The sequence below is a fragment of the Triturus cristatus genome, chromosome 2_2, assembly GCF_964204655.1.
Source record: "Triturus cristatus chromosome 2_2, aTriCri1.1, whole genome shotgun sequence".
In the NCBI taxonomy this organism is placed as follows: domain Eukaryota; kingdom Metazoa; phylum Chordata; class Amphibia; order Caudata; family Salamandridae; genus Triturus; species Triturus cristatus.
This window is the reverse complement of record NC_140582.1, coordinates 928,097,178-928,117,154: the sequence shown is the minus strand read 5'-3', so window position 1 is coordinate 928,117,154 and position 19,977 is coordinate 928,097,178. Positions and strand designations below refer to the sequence as shown.

At 46.5% G+C, this 19,977-nt stretch overlaps 1 protein-coding gene across 1 annotated transcript in view; it reads right to left on the bottom strand.

Annotated features, from left to right (window-relative positions):
• LGI2 (leucine rich repeat LGI family member 2) overlaps window positions 1-19,977 on the bottom strand; it is a 292,999-nt gene that overhangs the window by 31,250 nt on the left and 241,772 nt on the right. The window contains exon 5 of the mRNA XM_085642334.1: window positions 9,165-9,236. Within this exon, the coding sequence (XP_085498460.1) occupies window positions 9,165-9,236 (72 nt within the window). The remainder of the gene's footprint in view (window positions 1-9,164; window positions 9,237-19,977) is intronic.

Sequence of the window (19,977 nt, the reverse complement as noted above, 5' to 3'; positions counted from 1 at the left end):
CCGCAGACAAAGCTGCCAGCTGCGCAGCACATGCTGACCTCTGGTACCATCCAACCCACAACTGCTAGAGTCGGAGGAGTCACACAGCCAGCCCCATCCAAGGTCATCACACCTGTCCTGGATGCCAACATCAGCCTGGTACCCCAGCACCCCCACGTCACCCACACTGCGCAGGAGCAGCTGGAGACCAAGCAATGCCCCTACGCCATAGCTGGATTCCCTCACATGTCAGGGACAATCAACTGCACACCTGTACCCCTCGTGCCCCCTGCCCACACTGCACACAACTACCACAACAGAAAGCACACGCATACCATGAATGTGCAGGCAATATTGGACCGCCCGGGACTCCTCAACATTGTCATGGCCAATTCCCCACGCAGAGTGCCTGAAACTCACATCTCCCGACAGTCCATCATCACCCAGCGCTCTCAGGATGGCACACATGGAAATGCAGTGCCTGTTGGTAAGTCCAAAATATACACACCACACACCTCCAGCCCACAGTCATGCAACTCACGACACTGCCAATGGGCACGCAACTACATTCAACATGACACACAATATGCCAACCGATCAGACACGAGAATACAGCTTCATTGGGAATCCTGCCTTGCCATGCCCACAACCCAGCCACGGCATGGCACCACAGACACACAATAGCAGGATGTGAGGAGACGCATGGAGCAGGCATGTGCGAGAGCGGCAAGTGTCTAAGGAATGAAAACCTACTCAATGCCAGGTGTGGCGTGGAGGTGCCGGACAGACCACAAGGGTGCAAACCACGGAAATGGCCATGGGGAGATCAACTGCTGGTGCATGGAGTGTAGTGGCCAGTGGACGCTACCATGTCCCCACAGGCTGTGGGTCAGAACGCGGGAATGTCTCACGTCACGTCCGCCCCTGCATGCACATGCATAGTGGGTTGGACCTGCGTACGCCAGGCCTGCGTAGGGGTGTGAACAAAAAGCGTGTTGCACTGGTCATGGTTCTCATTCGGAATGGACAACCCATCTGACAGGGCAGCGCCTGTCAGCCTGCCATGCGCGGCAGGGCCTGCGTCCCTGTGTGCCTGCTGCACCCCGGACCGCTGGTCCCCAGACCCGTCATGCCTGCCCCAGCGCACCAACGAGGCTCTGCTCACCTGCATACACCGGCGTGTGTCAGAGAGGGCCCACCACGTGCCGGTGCAAGCTCCAAACACCAGTCCCACGACCTCTGCAGCCTCCGCAGACCATCGCTGGCCACCCCGACGCTGGCCCACATTACTCCTTTCTCATTGACATACTCCACCAGCATCCCCTTGGGCCCAGTAGGTCCCACATGTTGAACTGTGTCCTGAGTCCTGAAAGGCAGTGACCCTAAGTCCATGGCAGTGGCCACAGCGCCAGACTCCCTTCGGTCAGTGAGGCATAATTCCATATCGCAGGCCTGCGACACGTGGTGCCACTAACCCTGTTCAATGCAAGCCGGCGACGTGGTGCCACTAACCCTGTTCAATGCAAGCCGGCGACACGTGGTGCCACTAACCCTGTTCAACGCAAGCCGGCGACACGTGGTGCCATAAACCCTGTTCAACGCAGGCTGGCGACACGTGGATGAGGGCTCAGGCCTACCCTGCGGACCAGTAGGTCCCACATCCAGCACATAGTCACAAATCATGAATGGCAGAGTCCACAGCAGTGAATGCAAGGAGAGGAGTAAGAGAATGATGCGGCTCAGTCTGGACGAAAGCCGGATCAGAGTCACGGAGGTGATCCAACACTATCAACAACTGACCTGGTGCCATCAACCCTGTTCGCCGCAAATCCGCGTCCTGTGGTGCCACTGAACCTGAACTACACAGGCCGGTGGGGCCATCCAACCTAAGCCGGTGACACTCGGTGAATGGCCCGTGCTGACCGCTGCGTCAGGCCTATACTGCGGTCCAGTAGGACACACATGTGAAATGAATGAAATGAAAACAGATTTCTAAAGCGCATGGCTGCCCTTGAGCGTCCAGCGCTAAGTAATACACTAAGCCACTGTCCCAGAACATCAGAAGGAACCTACAAAGGGAAAAGAAGGGTCTTAAGTGTTTTACGGAATTTTATCAGGTTGGATTCGTTGCGCAGAGCCACTGGTAAGGAATTCCAAAGATGGCCCGCATTAATAGAAAAACGACGTCCACCTGTTTTCACCTTTTTTGCTCTGGGTATCGCTACAAGGTTCCCAGCTTCAGAGCGAAGGGCACGGGAGGGTTTATAGGGGCGGATCAAATCTCTAAGAATGGGGGGCCCGGATCCTTTTAGAGCCTTAAACACCATACAGAGGGATTTTAATTTGATGCGAGATCTAATTGGTAGCCAGTGCAAGGCCTCCAAGGCAGGCCGAGCTGAAGAGGTTTTGGCTGTACCAGTAAGCATCCGCGCAGCTGCATTCTGTGCTCTTTGAAGAACATTCAGAGTCGATTCAGGTGCTGCTAGGAAGAGGGCATTGCTGTAATCCAGCCTCGAGAGCACCAAACCCTGGATAAGAAGCCTCCTGGAATTGTCGGGAAGGAGCGGCAGGATTTTTCGGACTGAACGAAGCAGCCCGTAACACGTCCCAGCCACTCGCTTAGCTTGAGTAATGAAAGATAGCTCAGGTTCAAGCCAGACCCCAAGACTATTTATAGTGTCCTTGGGGGCCGGAAGGGCTCCCATACTGGCCGGCCACATACAATTGGGCAGTGACGAGCACAAATTGCCCAGAAGCATTAACTCCGTTTTTGACCCATTCAGTTTAAGCCGGGATTCCGCCATCCAAGCCACGATGTTGGTGAGGCAAGCAGCGAACTTCTCCCCCTGGCTTTCTGAAAGAGACAGGGAAACAATCAATTGAGTGTCGTCTGCATAGGTTGCCATAGTCACTCCGAAGGGTGCCACCACCTCCTCCAGCGGGGCCATATAGACGTTAAAAAGCGTGGGGCTCAACGAAGAGCCCTGCGGGACTCCACACTGGAGGGGAATAGGCGCAGATCTAAAATCGCCGTCGGCAACCTGATAAGAGCGACCACTCAAGTATGACTGAAGCCACTGGAGTGCCCGTCCCCCTACTCCAATATTTCCCAAACGGTGGATCACAATATTATAGTCCACCGTATCGAAAGCTGCGCTTAGATCCAGGAGTACCAGCGCCGCGGAACCTCCTGAATCTAAGATGCATCTGCCTTCCTCCACCATCGCTAGCAAGGCCGTGTCTGTTCCATGGCCTGGGCGGAAGCCAGTCTGCGTCCGGCCTAATAGATTGTTGTCTTCCAGGAAGCCGGAGAGCTGGCGATTAACAAACTTCTCCGCGATCTTATTCAGGCCCGGCAAGAGTGATATAGGGCGGTAGTTTGCCAAATCGATGGGGTCAAGGCCAGGCTTTTTTAAAAGGGCCTTGACAATGGCCTGCTTCCAGCTTGGTGGAACAATTCCATGGTTGAAGGAGGCATTCAGAAGGTCAATTGCAGGACCAACAATCAGATCGACACATTGTTGGAGGATCCGGATAGGCATAGGATCCAGCGGGGAGCCACTCTTCAGGGCCAACAGCTCCTCACAGAAGGCCTCCCTTGAGATGGGGGAGATAGAATCAAAACCCTTCATGCCTAAAACCCCCTTCGGGGATGCTGTGCTCATATTACCTGAACTAGGGGGAAGACTAGCTAGGATATTTTGTATTTTAGTGTCAAAAAACTGAGCCAGCTCATTGCATCTATTGGGATTCTCCACCTGAGAGGGTGGGGAGATGGGAGCCGTAATAAGCTCTTTGAGAATTTTATAGGCTTCCTTTGAAGAATTGCCTGCCTTATTTATTCGCTCCTCAAAGTGGGCGGCCTTGGTGGAGATCCGTGCGGCTTTATATGCTCTCATAACTTCCCGATAGTTATGTTTACTATTAACGGCCCAGTCCTTCCGCCATTCCCGTTCAAGCCTTTTGCAGTTCTTTCTCATCGTCCCCAGCTCCGGGGTGTACCAAGATGATTTATGGCTGTTAATTTTATTTGTACACTTTTTTACAGGCAGAACCGCATCTAGCGCATGGCAAAGCCAGTCATGGAAACCGATATCGGCCTCCAAAGGCCCGTAGCCAGGTGGGGGACTGGACTCAGCGAGGGAACGCAAGAGGCTGTCAGTAGGGAGTTGGGACCAAATTCTCTTATAGATCGGGGGGGACTTCTGCGGCCGGGAACAAGAAGAGTCCAGGCTGACATTGAGCTCCCCTACCACGAGGAAATGGTCCGACCAGGGTAAGGGAAGAGGGGGGCCTGTTTGGAGGTGCCCAATATTTGAAAACACACAATCCAACAGGTGGCCCTTCACGTGCGTAGGTTCCAAATTATGTAAATTCATATTAGCTGTTCTAAGTTCCGATCGAAAGTCATTTATACTATTATCTTCCTGTAGATCGAAATGGAGGTTAAAATCCCCCAGAAGCATGAAATAGGGAGAGGACGCCGCTAGGACAGGGACATAGTCCAAAATAGAGCTGGCAAATGTTTTAATCGTCCCGGGGGGGCGATAAACCAATAATCCAGCTAAGGAAAAATTCGGAGAGAGCTGTATGTGAAAGTGACCACTTTCCGCGTCCAAAATAGGGCCTCGGACTACTCTACAAGAGAACTTGTCCCTGTAGATGATGGCTAGACCGCCTCCTTTTCCATGCAGTCTATGGGGGCAGTGAATCAAGAAGCCGGGAGGAAGAGAGTTGACTAAATCAAAATTAGAAAAGTCTGATGTCCATGTTTCCGTGAGATATAAAATATTTAATCGTGGAACTGTATCTTGGGTAAGATGTGGAGGAGTCCACACCATTGGACATGCCTCATCGCAGGTGGCATCCCCGAACAGCACTGGTGCCACTAACTCCGTGCGCAATGAGTCATGGGCACCATCTGGTTGGACCTTGGTGGCGTCTGAGTCCATGGCCTGGTGGTCTTCTGCATCTTCATCTGGCAGGACCGGGCCTGGTATCCCACGTGTCCGTTCCATTCATCTCCACCATAGTGACTGTTTCAGCGTGGGCCTGCCCTCTACATCATGCCCTGGGGGTACACCTTCCACTGTCCACCGAGACACTCCACGACATCTGCGGAAACCTATTCTGCACTCGTGACCCTGACCCAGTGCCCCGCAAGTCAGCGGCCCATGGTGGTAGGCCCGTGCAGGACTCTGTGCATCCAGGGCCACTAACTCTGTGCAGCACACGTCATGGGGCCTTAATGGATGAATGGTTGTGTCCTTCACGATGTACACTGTTGTCGATTTCTGACTGCACCAGGCAGCCCGGCTGGTGTGTGCACACACCCCACACACATCCAACAAAGGTGTCACTCGGTATGTGTGCCTGATAATAAATGTGGCTGGGCGCACGTGCCATTCACACCATCTGAGCAAGTGTGTCCGTGTGGTCATTGTGTCAGCATGATGGGCAAGTGCCCTGCAACATCACAGTGTGCTGTCTTCATCGGACGTTACCATGCCACCTCAGCATTGGCGGTGACCCTGGACATGTAGCTGCGCACGCACCCCCCTGCATGCACAAACGGCGTGTGCTGGTCTGGCGTACGTCAGGTCAGCGCAGTGGTGTGCTGATTCGGCAGGGGGAGCAGGGCGTGGCTCGGACCTGGCCCTGGACAGGAACTGCGGTAAGTGTGTCTCTGTGTTGGGGTGTTGACGCCACCAGGGCCACAGTAGTCGATGTTGCAATGTGGCATGCACCAGGAGGGTGGGCCCGCACGTATGGGGATATGTAGGAGCGCAAGACCGCTGAAGGTCTTTGCACATGCATGCCACCTGTTATGTGTATCAGTGCTGCGGATGCATGAGTCAGTTGCCTGGCCTCATTCGTAGCGTGTTCACAGCCAGCCATGGGCTGTACACCTGTGTCCGTCCAGTCCGGTCAATTGGCCCACACTCTCGTGGCCGCCTACCTTCAAAGGCCAGCGTCACGGTGTTGTTGGCATGCCACTGGACATGCATGGACAGGCATTACAATGGTGTGCTGTAGGAGCGCCAGTGATGCAACCACGCAGCGCAAACAAGTGTGGGGGCTCGTGGGAGGGAGGAGCAGCTGTGTGGCAACGTAACACACACTGAGGCTGCTCATGTGCCACGTGCTGGGCATATCATCCATGATTCCCAGGGTCGCAGACATCCCACCACACCAACAGGCCTCTGTATATCTTCTGTATGCATGCAGATGGTGAAGTTACTGTAGGGATGAAAGGTCCTTTGTCTGAACTATCAGGCGGTAGTACATCTGCAGCTCCAAGCAGGAACTTACATGTGGGCAGCACCCCCTGACAGATACAATAGCATTTGCTTGCGACTGCCACACTACGCACTGCCCGACGTGAGACCAACGTGTACACATCCCACACATAGACGTCCTTGGTCGTAGTTAGCATGCGTGAAATGGCCTTAACACGTACTCCCACCCCACCCCAGACCTGCACCCGTTGCACACAGACAACGCTCATTGCACTGAGCTGTGTCATTTCATCCACAGGACTGGCCCAGTGCAAGCCAGTGCTGCTTCAAGCAGAGCCACTGAACCAATGGCAGACCATCCCGGACACATGGTCTACTCCAGTTACGTGGAGCTGTACCATGCACGTCTTCTGTATGACTGGGGGCACTGCCGTTCGCAGTGCTGCGGATCAGTTACCGGCTGAACTTCCGCCTTGCGGACGTCACCTGTGTTCAGCCTGTGTTGCATTGTCGCTCGTGCACATTCGAGTGGTCCATGGATGTCTGCCTCTCCAACTTGAGGGTAGCAGAACTGGATTACGACATGTGTGTGCGCACCTGTTGGCCCACGACCAGAGGTGTCACCATGATACCCGTTTATGGCATGCATGGATGTTTGGCATGCAAGCTGGAAACTGGACCTGGGAGATTGCACAAGTCGTCATATGCAGTGAGCACATTGAGCCACTACCCGATTGGGCTTTGGTGCACATTGGGTCCAGTGATTGGAGTCAGCACATCTGTTCGGGTCAGCTGATGGATTACGTCGACGACATGTCAGCTGTGGTGGACAACGATCGCTCATTGGAGATGTTGGCCTACGCAGCTAAACTCGCGTTCATGGACGAGTGACAAGGTACCTGCAGCCACAACTGGATGTGACCCATTGCACGTGTCCCGACGCCTGGTTGCATGTTTGGAATCTGGTCAAATGTCCCAAGACGATAGTGGACATGGATGCATTGGCCTGGACTCATGATCCATGCACTGACAACCAACGCGGGTTGGCACTGACTTGTGTTGGTGATGGACTACCCCGAGGTGGACATGGGCGCTTTCCTACATTCCTCATTCAGACATGCTGATGCATTGGTCTGCATATCATGGCACTTCTCTTGGCCGTACTGACATGCACTTGTTGATAAAGTTTCTGCACTTTCACTTGTCTCCCACTGTGTTGTGTCTTGATTTGTATGCCAATGTGTGTGTCACGGACTCTCTGGCTCCCAGCATACGTGCATTGCTACCCCATTAGGACTGTGGGTTTGTACTTGTGCATTAACATGTCCCTGTTTCATGCTTTGCCAGATGCGTATGGCCATTTACCGGCCACAGGCGGGTGCACTTGTGTCCTGTGTTTGGTTTTGCAAATGTTGGTGTTTGTACCACATTGAGTTCGATGTTGGGGTGCTCTGCTTCTTATGTGTGTGCGCTGCATTGTGTTTGAGATGTCCCTTCAGCTCTGATTTGCCTCACCCTTCTCCCTTTCAGGCAGTGTGGTTTTCACTTCTGTGCTTGTTCAGTGGTGTGATATTGCCAGGTTGTGTGACTTGTGCTCTTTGTTGGTGTTGTTACTCTTGGGCATAGATTGTCTGCAGTTGTGCTATGCTTAATTGTCCATGTGTGTCAATGTGCCCATCTCCCCTCGTCCCCCCAGTCCCTGCTGGTTCCTCTCCCTGTTTCTGTTGTGTCTGTTGTTTTGGGCAGTTTCCGGTCCCAGAGTCCTGCCACCATCTCCAGACTGATGTGGTGGACACCATTTCCTCCATGTCATCCAGCTCCTGGTGTGGCACTGGACTCCCACCTCCGGTGTGCATTGCTGCCTTCTTGTTGTTGGTGTGTTTCTGCATGCTTGTGCGTTTTGCATCAATCCGGATGTTCTTGTTTTCTTCCATTATCCTCCTCCGCTCTCAGGCTGCATTCCCCTTGTCCAAGAAGGCCTGCCATGTACAATGTTTTGTTGCCAATGGGGCTTGTGGGGTTGTATCCTGGCTCGGGTTGCCTCCATTGTGCTTGGCTGTTGTTTTTTGTTTGGTTTTTCTTTATTTTTCAGGCTTTTGTTGTGCTTATTCCTGCCTGCTATGTGTGTATTGCAGGCCTGGCGCTGCTTATCGCTGATTTCCTCATCGCGCTTTGGCCCATCGCATGTTTTTCCACATTGAGGTTTATGTTTATATCTCCGTTGATGTGGTTGTATAGTGGATATTGGCTGCGTTTTCGGCGGACTATCGCATGGTACCGCCGTGTTGTGAATTTCAAGTTGACACAGAGTTATTTTCCCGCGATAGGCTGCAATGTGTAAAGTTGCATTAGCATTTTTTGGTGATGTTTAGCACACGTTATTGTGACCATACCCTTAAGTCTTATGAGTCTTTTATTTCAGAGCAAGTGAGCACAAGGGCAACAAATGCATAACGTGATGCATTTGTACAAAGGTTTAAAACTGAAAGCGATTGCTTTGAAAAAATCAGATTCAGATATACTAAACAGTAAACCTTTGAGTGCTTTTGCAAAAGCATTTGTTCATACTGTAGCAGAAATGTATAGCTCACAATGCTTTGCCCGAGCACCATATGAGAAAGTCCCTGGGCCCTTGCCTGCCTGCCTGTTAGGAGGTTTCCTGTTTCCATGTTTATTTAATGAGCATGGACTGTAAATCCGAGCCCGTTGCTTTCATATCCCTGCATATGTGGCTTCCAGTAATGTAACACAAATCACAGAAGCAAAGGCCAGATTACCTAAATCGTTTCAAGAGTCTTAATTTTTTGTTCCTGTTATTAATAATAAACTGACAAAATGCTTTACATGAGTTTTTCAAAGCGGTTTTCCTGAAGAGTGCAAAATCATTTCTCGACAAGATTAATGCAGACATGAAGGCCATAAGCATAAAAAGTGCCCATTACTTACAGTTCAATCAGAGATTCTAAATCACTGAAGACATCTCTTGGCAGCGCCCTAATGTGGTTATTGGCTAAAGACCTGGAAAAAGAGAGTAATATTTATAATATAGGACTAATTGTGTCGTTTTCACAGTTAAAGGTCACTGAATGAACTTTAATTTCTTGAAATGGAACGCTAGCTTCAGGAACTCAGAGCACTGGTTCATACCTGGCAGAGAAGGAATGAAAGGGACAAACTGAAGCAGCTAAAAATGACAGCCCTAAATAAAAAACACAGCAAATAACATTTTGCAGCCTAAGAAATTCCATGCACATAAATAACCCTTGCTTACTCGAAGTGTGCAGAACTAAGTTTAGGAAAAATAGTGTCTAGAGAAATAAGCCTCAGTAAATAAAATATTTGATTTTATAAAACCACAAGATCCTGTAGGTGAATTACAAGTTACTCTCGTGCCTGGTAAGTGTACATTTCTACACATGCAAAAACATATGCACTTTTTCACTTTTTGAGTCGAGCCGAGAGTCAGCGCGCAAGCACTGCTCTGGTGAAGATCTGCTGTAGCCCCGCCAACTCCTCCGCCTATATTTGTCATTGGCTTGTATCTTTGTCCTTTTTAAATGCAGCTTTCGGATTAGTTTATAGGCTTGTTAGTCCCTCCTTATTACGGCCATGTCGTCGTTTGTATCCTCCCATGGTTACTGGCCCCTTTACTTCGAGTGCTACACGGTATTGTTATTTAGAGTGTGAGCACTATTTTCTTTAATGAGGTTCTCCTATTGCCTTCTCTACTCCTCCCTCCCATGGTCCGTGCCTTCTCACCCTCTCCCCCTGCCCGCACTCCGTTGTCTGTGCCTTCTCCCCCACTCCCACGCCCACAATCCCGTTGTCCATGCCTTCTTTCCCCCTTCCCCGCCCGCACTCCCGTTGTCCGTGCCTTCTCCCTCTCCCCCGCCCGCACTCCTGTTGTCCGTGCCTTCTCCCCCGCCCACACTCCTGTTGTCCGTGATCACTACCATTTGCAATGCAATAGGTCTCGCATAAATGCGAGTCCTATTGCATTGCAAATGCTTGTTTTAGGACTTGTTCCCTGCGTGGCCGCAACAAGTCAAAGGAACAAAGGGCTCTTTCATAAAATATGTACAGGTTGTCTGTCTCTAGGAAAAGAAGCAGGCTGCACAGTCTGCCCGCGCTTTTCAGCGGAGCCCAGCCATGACTTGAGTTTCACGACCAACATGGAGTTGACTGGGAGTACTGTTTCGTTTTCTCCCCCCAAAAAATCGGAATTATTTTTTCCTCTTTTGTATTTTGTGGCTGAAGACGGCAGAAGGGCTGATGGACTGTTTTCGGCGTGTGCAGAGCTCTTTAAAGGGACAGTCAGGCTTGTGTGGCGAGCGTCTGGCCTGCATGGGAGCGGCAGATGGCAGCCTGCCATGCTGTGTGCACGAGTGGCAGGGTGGCTTGGAGCTGGCTGATTATACCCTGCAGCAAGGCCCTGGTTTAGGCCCAGACAAAGGCGGGGCACGTGAGAGGGGGCAGAGGCATCCCAAAGCTCCTCCGGCAACAAGCAGGTGCAGGTGGAAAACATGGAGGCTTCACGCCTCCAAAGCCTCCTTGTACTGGTCTGATGTTTATAAATATCATGGCAAACTTCATAATGGCCTGTCACACAATATACGCTACGATAAAGAAATACCTAAAAATAGCACAGCGTAAATATTAGCATAGCATAAAAAAAGGTTATTTACGTCTATTATTGTAGCATAGCATTATGTTAATTAAGTAGCATTGGATAATATGGAAATCATACAATAGGATAAAAAATAGCATGACATACCATAACAAAGCACTACACAGCACAGATTAACAAGGAATTGAATAACCGTGTGTAGCACAACATTTTACCTTAAGAGAAAAGGACATTGAGCAAGACAACATACCATGTTATAATATAGCTTAACATGGTGCAGCACAGGACAGCTTACCACACAAACGCTACTGTATCACACAAGGCTACCAGAGCAAGTTTACACAAACATGTAGCATGGCATAGCATTGCATATTATAATCTAACGCTGGATAGTGCAATGCAAGCCTCATTGTCTGTAATCTCAGCAGACATACCTAACAAACCACTATCCAGACATACCACATAACTCAGTACTCCAGATTAAAAAACTGAGAGAGGGTAGATTTTGTATCATAGGGGGCCCCTGGACCGTTCTGTCCGCACCTGAAGTATGAGACCCTTGTCCTTGCCCTGCCAGCCTAATTTGTAGGCCGTATTAAATTGACCAGTGGGTCCCGTGTTACCATATAATTGTCATGAGACATCCCTCCCACTTAGCCAGCATAAAACCCCTGTGTAGGCCCTTCTATTCAAAATATAGGCCTTTGTTAAATTGACCATAGTTCTGCCATTTTACTGTATAGCAGTCTGAAGGCAGGTCTGACCCACATCATATTCAGCTTCTCTTTCTGCGAGGCCTTCTGCTCCAGACTAGTAGCCCCCACCCTACCCGAGTGCTCAGTTCACTGTATCAGAGTTCAACATCCCCCTGAAGCTGTCGACATACAGTAGGCTGCATCCTGGACTGGTACTTGCTTCCTGGGCAGGTTTCCCGCTTTTAAGGAAGTGGCAACCGCAGAGCGTCAAGTTAGGAGAACTGATGAGATTTTATACATGAATATATTGAATTCCCGTACAATACCCATTATTTTCTGTTTGCTCTATGAAACTTACGATAAGCGATTGGCCTGAGAACCTGACCTTTTCGCCTAAAGTTTATTGTCAGCATTAAGTGGGTAAATGACGAGATGTCTGGTAAATATTGCAGACATAGCTTTTTTGGGTAGCATACGTAGGTAGATGTAGCGTGCAAAGGAGCCCACAAAATGATATAAAAAGGGAGCACCCACAGATATCGACGGACTACCTCGCCGTCTGTATGTAGGTAACAGGCTGTGCAGGTTTTCCCCAAGAGCTAGGAGCTCTTGTCGTCCTTTGCTTAAAATGTCTTGCTCTGCTTTGCTTGCAGTATCTTGTTTTATTTTACCTATATGAAATGTCATGGTATGTTTAAACATTGTATTCTTCACTTTTGCATTTAAACTGTTTGCATTGTAATTGCAGGAATGCTTGCTCTAAGAGTAAAACGTGAGTGTTCCTAGGTAACATTTTCCTTGGTGTAACTTGTTTCTCATGATGCATTTATAGATGTGTTCTCTCGCTCTCTCTGACAGTACATTAATTGAGATACAGAGAATATCATGACAGCTGTATGATTATCTGGATTCTGTATTTTGTACTTTATGCCTCTATTCTGCGGTTTCTTTGAAGTTGCATCTTCTCATTAAACTGCCATTGTATTCTGCCTCCAATTCCATGTCTCACATGTCTGTTTTCTTCATTTTTGGAGCAAGCGTTCCTAGGCACCCCGGCTCAAATTAAGGTGCCCCTTTTGTCCCTGACTCACTCTCCTGCTCAGTTCTGTGGTGGCTCCCGGGGCTCTGAGTACCGCCCCTAGCTTCCTTGACCCGTAATAAATCTTCCCTCCAACATATTGGTGCCGTGACTCGGATTAGCAGTGCCAGCAGACGGGGGCAGAAACGGCTGGGTTCGAGGGGACGCAGACTGAGCACTCGTGACTCCTTTCTGGCCGAAGCCTCTGAGTACAGGCACTCGAATGAGTATTATGCTACCTGACGTGAGAGACTTTTGGTGATGGTTTATGAAAGGAGCGCTTGTGTGGACCTCTGTGTTTTACTCCCTCTCTCAGTGTTTCTTTCCTGTCTGGTTGGTCTCGCTAAGGACTTCTTTACCTGGGGAGGCTTGTATGTGCGGCATGGATTTCTGAGCTGGAGAGTACGGTTAGGGAGCTAGCTGATTTATGTGTTTATTCTATGCTATATATAGATGTTGTTGTGCCTTGAGTGCCCGAAGGAAAAGGCTGCGTCTTGCGTCTTTCACAGACTCACTTACCTCCATTTTTTGAATATTATATTTTGTGTGGAAAACAGACATATGAAGAAAGACAAAAAATAAAAATAAGGGATAAGGGAGAGACTGGTTATGTCTGCAGTCTTTTCAGAGGTATTATTAATTTTTTTGGTATAGCTTGCTATAGTGCCTCTCTGCATATAGTGGAATAGAGAGGGCCTCTTTACCAGGGGGTCAAGGGATCGGCCTGGTAGAGGGAAGGTGAGGTTCGATTTACTATCGTAATCTTTCAGCAACAGTATGGTGCTCCTCTGATTGTATGCAGTGGAGAACCCCTACGTCAGTACAAGTGAGGAAGAGGCTGGATTTTTCGTGCCTGCCTAGCTAACAGGTTAACGGATATCGCCTGATTGATGTGGATTATAAGAGGTTTCCCGGGACGGTTTATTGGATGTTATGATTAAATATTTTTGGGTATTTTTGTGTTTTGTGTCAGTTTCCCTTTTGTGTGCGCGCCATTGTAATATAGAAAGCACATGAATTTTTGTCCTTCAGTGGGCAAAGTATGCAGTCATTGTTTGAAAATAGAAACACTAAACGTGCCTGAATTGTTTTTTTCCTGAAACACATGTAGAATTTTGGGACTGTAAGATTTCGGGTAGTGTTTGTTGATGCACACAGAGGTTTATTAAGTGTAACAGTAGCACTTTTTTGTGGTTAGTGCTTATATGGGCACTGCAGTAAGGGTCACTGGCTGGCACAGAAACTGATTTTAGTGAGACCATATTATTTACGTGCACAGCTATTTGTTATTTTGATAATATGTTTAATGATCTGCAGATGTGTATTAAATGTATAAGAACATAACGGTTTTGTTAAGTTGTTGTTGACTGGCCTTCACCGAGCCTATTAGGGTGAGGCCTGCTAGGTAGGGTTTACATTGTAACAGAAGATCACTGCCAAATGCAGACGATTGGTTTATTAGTGAGATTCAATAACTAGGGAGGAATGTAAATGCTTTTTGTACTCCCACATGCATTGATCTGCCACTGATAACTGAGGTGATCTGATTTAAAGTATTGTGTTTTCTGTTTTGTAGAAAGTTTTGTTCGTCACAATTGTTACAAGTATATTGTTTAGTGTTGCCTTCTTTACAAACCATTGACCATTTCCAGTGCTGCTTACATTAACTAGGTGTCACTAAGGTTTGAGGAACAGCATCGGTACACAGATGAATAGAATATTTGGTTACAGAACTTATAAAACCGCAGACACCATATATGTGCAGGTTTCTATGGTAGTGCCAGGATTAGAAATACCGACTGAGGTCACCAGCTCCTGGCCCCGTAACCCCCTGAGAAGCAAGGTCCTTCTTTACTGCCTTGGTGAACATCCTGGTGCCCTGCAGTTTCCTGACTTCTCACCAGAAGGAGTTTATAACGGTCCAGATAAACGAGGGATTAAAGAGGCATTTTATTTAACCATCAAAGATGCATTAGGGGACGAGCTTATACTTGACCACCCTGCCTCCTCCCTAACTACTAACACATAAGGAGAGCAATATATAAATATATATAAATAGTACTAAGAGATACAGATGAGCTATAGTGAACAAGAGTCAGTTGGGAAAGTTCTGCACATACTAGACGACAGGATAATAGCGGTACACAATCCTGGCGCACCGACTTTTCATGTATTTAGTAAGACCAATAATAACTAGGATTGTAACTGTTTTTATATGTTAGAGCTGTCGCCTTTTTTGTGAATAAATAGAATTATATCATTTTCCTTGCCCCCTAGCCCCTGTCTGACCCATGTGGCTCAGCACCACATTTAATTAGCACAGGTCATTTTCTGATGGCTGACCACGTAGTGCACAACAATATATCTCAAATTGTTTAACTATTTCCTCACATTTATATTTTGAAGCATGTACTTGGCAACAGGAGGTTGTGTCTGGCGTCTCTCACTTTGTGTCACAGATACATGTTTATGGGACTGCAGCTGGCAGCTCGCATTTGTTTTGAATTTTGATCACTTATTTGGTGTAGATTGTATTGTTTGAACGTTTAACAGTGTCTTTTTTCAACTGCGAGCTTCCATAAGGGGAGCTACTTTTCTTCATCACGTTGCATTGTGGTTTCCTATCTTAGGCCTGGCACTAGCCAACGCCTTTCGACTTCAATCTCCATATTGTAATGGGTGTCCTCTGTTCTTCTCCTTTTTCAGCTACATGCGGTGTACTTTAATAGATATAATGTCTGTCACCTTCTCTCGATTTGCAATTTAGCGTCTCTCCCCTCGCTTACCTGGCTTATAGGCCTTTTTTTCCAGAAGTGACTACAAATGCGTCATGTCCTATAGGTCAGAGGCACCTGATAATGTTGTCCTTTTGTGGTCAACAGTGCATCATTAAAAGAGTATAAAGATCTGCTCCTTACTCCATTCAACGGACTACCCTCTTGCAGTGATCCCTTGGGTCACTGACGCCTGTGTGGTCTCATTCAGCCCTCTATCTGAGCATCTTTGGCTGAAGCTCTAATTTCTTATTGTGCTTTGAAATGGTCTTTTTCTCTCTCCTCTGCATAGCCCTTGTTCTGAAGCATTATTGCAAAGCACTAATGGTTGTCCCTCCTAACTTAACATGTGCATTCCTGGCATTGCAGTAAAGTGTATGTTGCATTTTGAAAGTATTTTCATTGATTTAAAATATATTTGCACTATATGAGTTCGTTCTTCGCTTCAGAAATGTGTCTTTAAATGCCAAGACTTTGTTAAGACTTCCAGGCTATATATTGAATTTTCCTTAAACAAAGGGGTTCTTCTTTCATACAGATAAGACAGCTATTTTTCCCTATTGTTCACACGTCTATTTTGTCATACTTTTGCAGAAGCACCCCCTCAAATTAAACTGCCTTGGTGCAGTGCCCCAGGACCATGAAATTTCACCCTTTCATTGCATTTAAATGTATTTTGAAATTTTAAATCCTTGCACGATTACTTTTCTCATTTAGGGGTTTGCCTTCTAGATAATTGAGCGTCATAAACATCTGTTTTTGTGTTACTGTTTTTGGCGGATTACAGATGTAGTTTTGAATAGTCTTTCTGGAGTTAACAAACTGATGAATATATTCTCTGCTGGTTTAATCATTTGATGAATAAAAGTGGCACTTCAACGTAAGACCTTTCTTTTTAGAAGGGAAATACTTTCTCTTATTTTGCTTATGGGCCCTCCTCATCTCTTTCTCTCACAGTGGTGCCACAGGAGATGTTATATGTAGGTGTACTTCTCTTGTGCACTACAGTAAGAAGTGATAAGCAGGAACATCTGGGTTTGTGCCAAGCACAACCACTTTACCTGAGACAGGTTCAATTAGAGACCACGCAACTGGTGCGCGGTGCATCCAGTGAATACTGTGTCTAGCTTCCAAGTAGCTGCCTTCACGACTCTTAATTACGTCTTTTTGTGCACAGTTTTAGTTTTAAATAGGCTCCCCTATTTTAACTCATTACACACTAAATTAAGTATATTCTGTTCCTTGACAGTGGCACCTCACGCTTCTCATCTCACCGTTCTGGCGTGCTTGCACCCATTGTACAGGATCCTCCCACTTGAATATTCAGTAAAGTACTAATAAGAAGGGGAGGAAGGCTTTTTGCATGCACTTTTCGCCACAACACACAGCACCTTTTTGCATTTTCTGGTTGCTTTACACCCTAGACTAGGCCCAGCATCAAATGATAGACCAGCCACGCAAAAGAAAGAGTGACATAATAAGATGAGGTCAAGGACTGCCGTCCCTTACCGCCCAGAGCACAATGATAGAAGTTGTAATACCAGGTTAAATGGAATGGAGCTGTTCCTTATGATATTTATGGGTCATGGCCCACAATATTAAAAAGACTAAAAATGCCATCAATATAGGTAATATAGTTTCCTGGCAAAAAAGGAGATACTTTCAGTTTCAAATGCATATTAATATCTCTCTATTTGGATGACCAATTATAATTGATTACACTAAGTGCTGTAGTACTGAGCAACCAAGTACAGAATAATTTACTCCTACCTGCGTTCCATATTCTGCAGCAAGTGAAGCAGGCACAAGCAGTAGATCCAGTAAGTGCTGCCACAAAGAGCACACAGTTGGGGTTAGTTAATAGGGAACATTTTGAGACTGTGTCTCATGGCCGAGAAAGTTAGTGACACTTTAGAGATAAAATGATGGAGTGGAATGCACGCTAGATATACCCATGGTTTGACTTCATGGGCACACGTCAAGTGCTGCCAGATCTCCTCAGCCTTTCATCTTTCCAAGTTGGATAAAAAAAGTGCCATTGAGTTAGGGGAACAGTAAGGATTTGCTATTTTGCGCCACAATACCATTCTGAGTAAACGTGCGCTTTACAAAAAAGCCACATTATTTTAAAATAAGCTATATTTTACGTACAATTAAAGACAACACGTGTCTGGATATTGCATGGTGTTGAAGGGTTAACAGATTTTTGAGGCTGCCTTCAGAAGTAGCAGTCCTGGCTGACCACAGATTCTGGGCGTTGAGCCAGGCAGGAAAGGTGCTTCCTGTGATTGGTAGTGAACATAGGATTTTGTAGAAAGGAAAAATGTATGTGTAGAAATATATTTGTGTCTGTGGAAGTGAAATGAGCAGAAGGAATAGTTGCCTAGAATCACACAATTTGGTAACGGGTGAAGCCGAGATTGAATACAGTGTTTTCAGGTTTCACGTGGAGCAGATCAAGTGAAGGAATATGTATGTGTTTATATACAGATGGGTGAGAGGAAGTGAGGAATACGTTTTCGGATATGCACAGCTGTGTGCAGCCTTCAAAATATGAGACAACCAGAGATTCGTAGGAATAGGATTACCACAGGTAGCCACCACATGCCCCAGTACTAGGAAAATACAAAAGAATAAATAATACATACAGATATGAAGTAGATCTCAATGTTAAAGGATGGTATGCATAGAGTAAGCAATGCTCAGTATTGCAGTGTTGTCAGAATTAAAGGTGTGAATTTAGAGAGGCCTTCTAAAATTAGAGTTGCAGATTTTAGAGGTGGTTGCATATATTTTGCAGTTCGACCACTACAAGTTTTCATCTTTCTTAAAAGTTTCTATCTTCTGTTTGGGTTCTTCTTTCGCTTTCTTAGTTAATGAATGATTAGAGGTTATTATCATTAGATTCTTCCCTGCGTCTCCAAGAAGAGTATATTGGATTTTCCGTCTTCAGGATGTTTGCTTACATGGGCTCAATGTTATTGTTTTCATCACCTCGTGTCTGGTTCAAAATATAATAAAAATAGGAAAATTTATCATTCCACAGGCTCAGGCCTACCACATTATCCCACACGTTTGGATGACAGCTAGACCATGTGTCCATTTTGATACAAAAGCAGCAACAACTTTCAGCAATGCCTGAACGGACTGTTTAAAGGTAATGAATTGAGAATTGAGAGAAAGCAAAAATAGGTTATTGCCCATGGATCACTCTGTTTTCACTCACGAATATTACAATGTTCTGACGACAACTTAACGCCCCATATACTTCTCCCTGATCAATTAATATATGTATAGGTCACATCAACTGGGTATCAAAGTGGCATTGAAATTATGTAAGAGGCATGTTTTTGTGTAGATTAACACCCGCTGCGAAGTTTCTTTCTACTCAGGTATTTAGGCAGAATAGAAGGGTCCGCCCCATCAACCCTGAGTCCAAGGAAGAAGAGGACGGGTGATCAGCTACAACAGAAACAACGCCACAAGCAAGAAGAATATTTGAGTAATAGATTACCGTGTAAGGTGAAAATGTGCTAAAATGCATTCTCAATGCAGTACATTCGCCAGGGACACAGAGGATAGGAGTAAAGAAAAGTAGTAATGTTGTGTTTATATCATGTTTAGGTATTGATCATTTGTAATCATGTGCTTCGTATTATAATGTTTCAAGGATACAATGTGTGCAGATGTGTGTTTTGATATATAGGTGCAATATTTCAGGGTGTTTGAAAATAGCCTCCTGTAGTCTTATGAATTTACAACAGTTGTATATCTGCACTTAATACAAGGACATGGGTGCACTATATTTCATGATTTTGCCCCTAATTAGGTCTGGCGTTAACAATGACCTTTTATGTTTAGTAAAATGTTGTCTCTGCCTCCCTCTCTTGGCTAGCTTCACTGTGAGTGGCTTCATTCTGTTCTTTCACAGGGAGCATATCCACACACAGTTGTTTTATCCAGTTCCAGGAACTACTGTGCAATTTGTGATTTTTGAGACCACATCAATTTCTGCTTTTGTCTACGTTTGTTATAATGGTGATGGCCCAGCAGCTCCCACACCAATGAGGTTTCATGAACATATTGCCAAGACAAGTTGTGCATTGACAAAGCTAAAAGGCTGAACAACAATTTCATTGCTTGTTTATTTCTATGTTGCAAAGAAATGGTACCTACCTTAGTATAGTAGTTTAGCTAAATGTTTTGCATTCTTTTTGTGAACATTTCATTTTAAAGGCAAAGAATTATCAGTCTTGCTCTCAAGCTTCTGCAACTATGTGCATCTAATTGAAGAGCATTCGGAGAGCAGTATACATAGCCTCACATTGCTAAGAATTGAAAAAGGGTGTACACATTTTCATACTATACCCACTGTCAGGAGTGCAGTCTGATCTTACAACATTTACTTAGAGTGCTCACCCTGATAATGAAGCCTTTGCATCGATGAACATTCAGCGTTAGCACATGGACACAGATATTGTCTTTTTTGCAGACTGTGCCTTTCCCAGATCCATAGTGTGGTACTGTACACTGACAGCCAAAGGGATTGTGCTGTAGGGGGTTGGGCCTACTTGCCCCCAGAGAC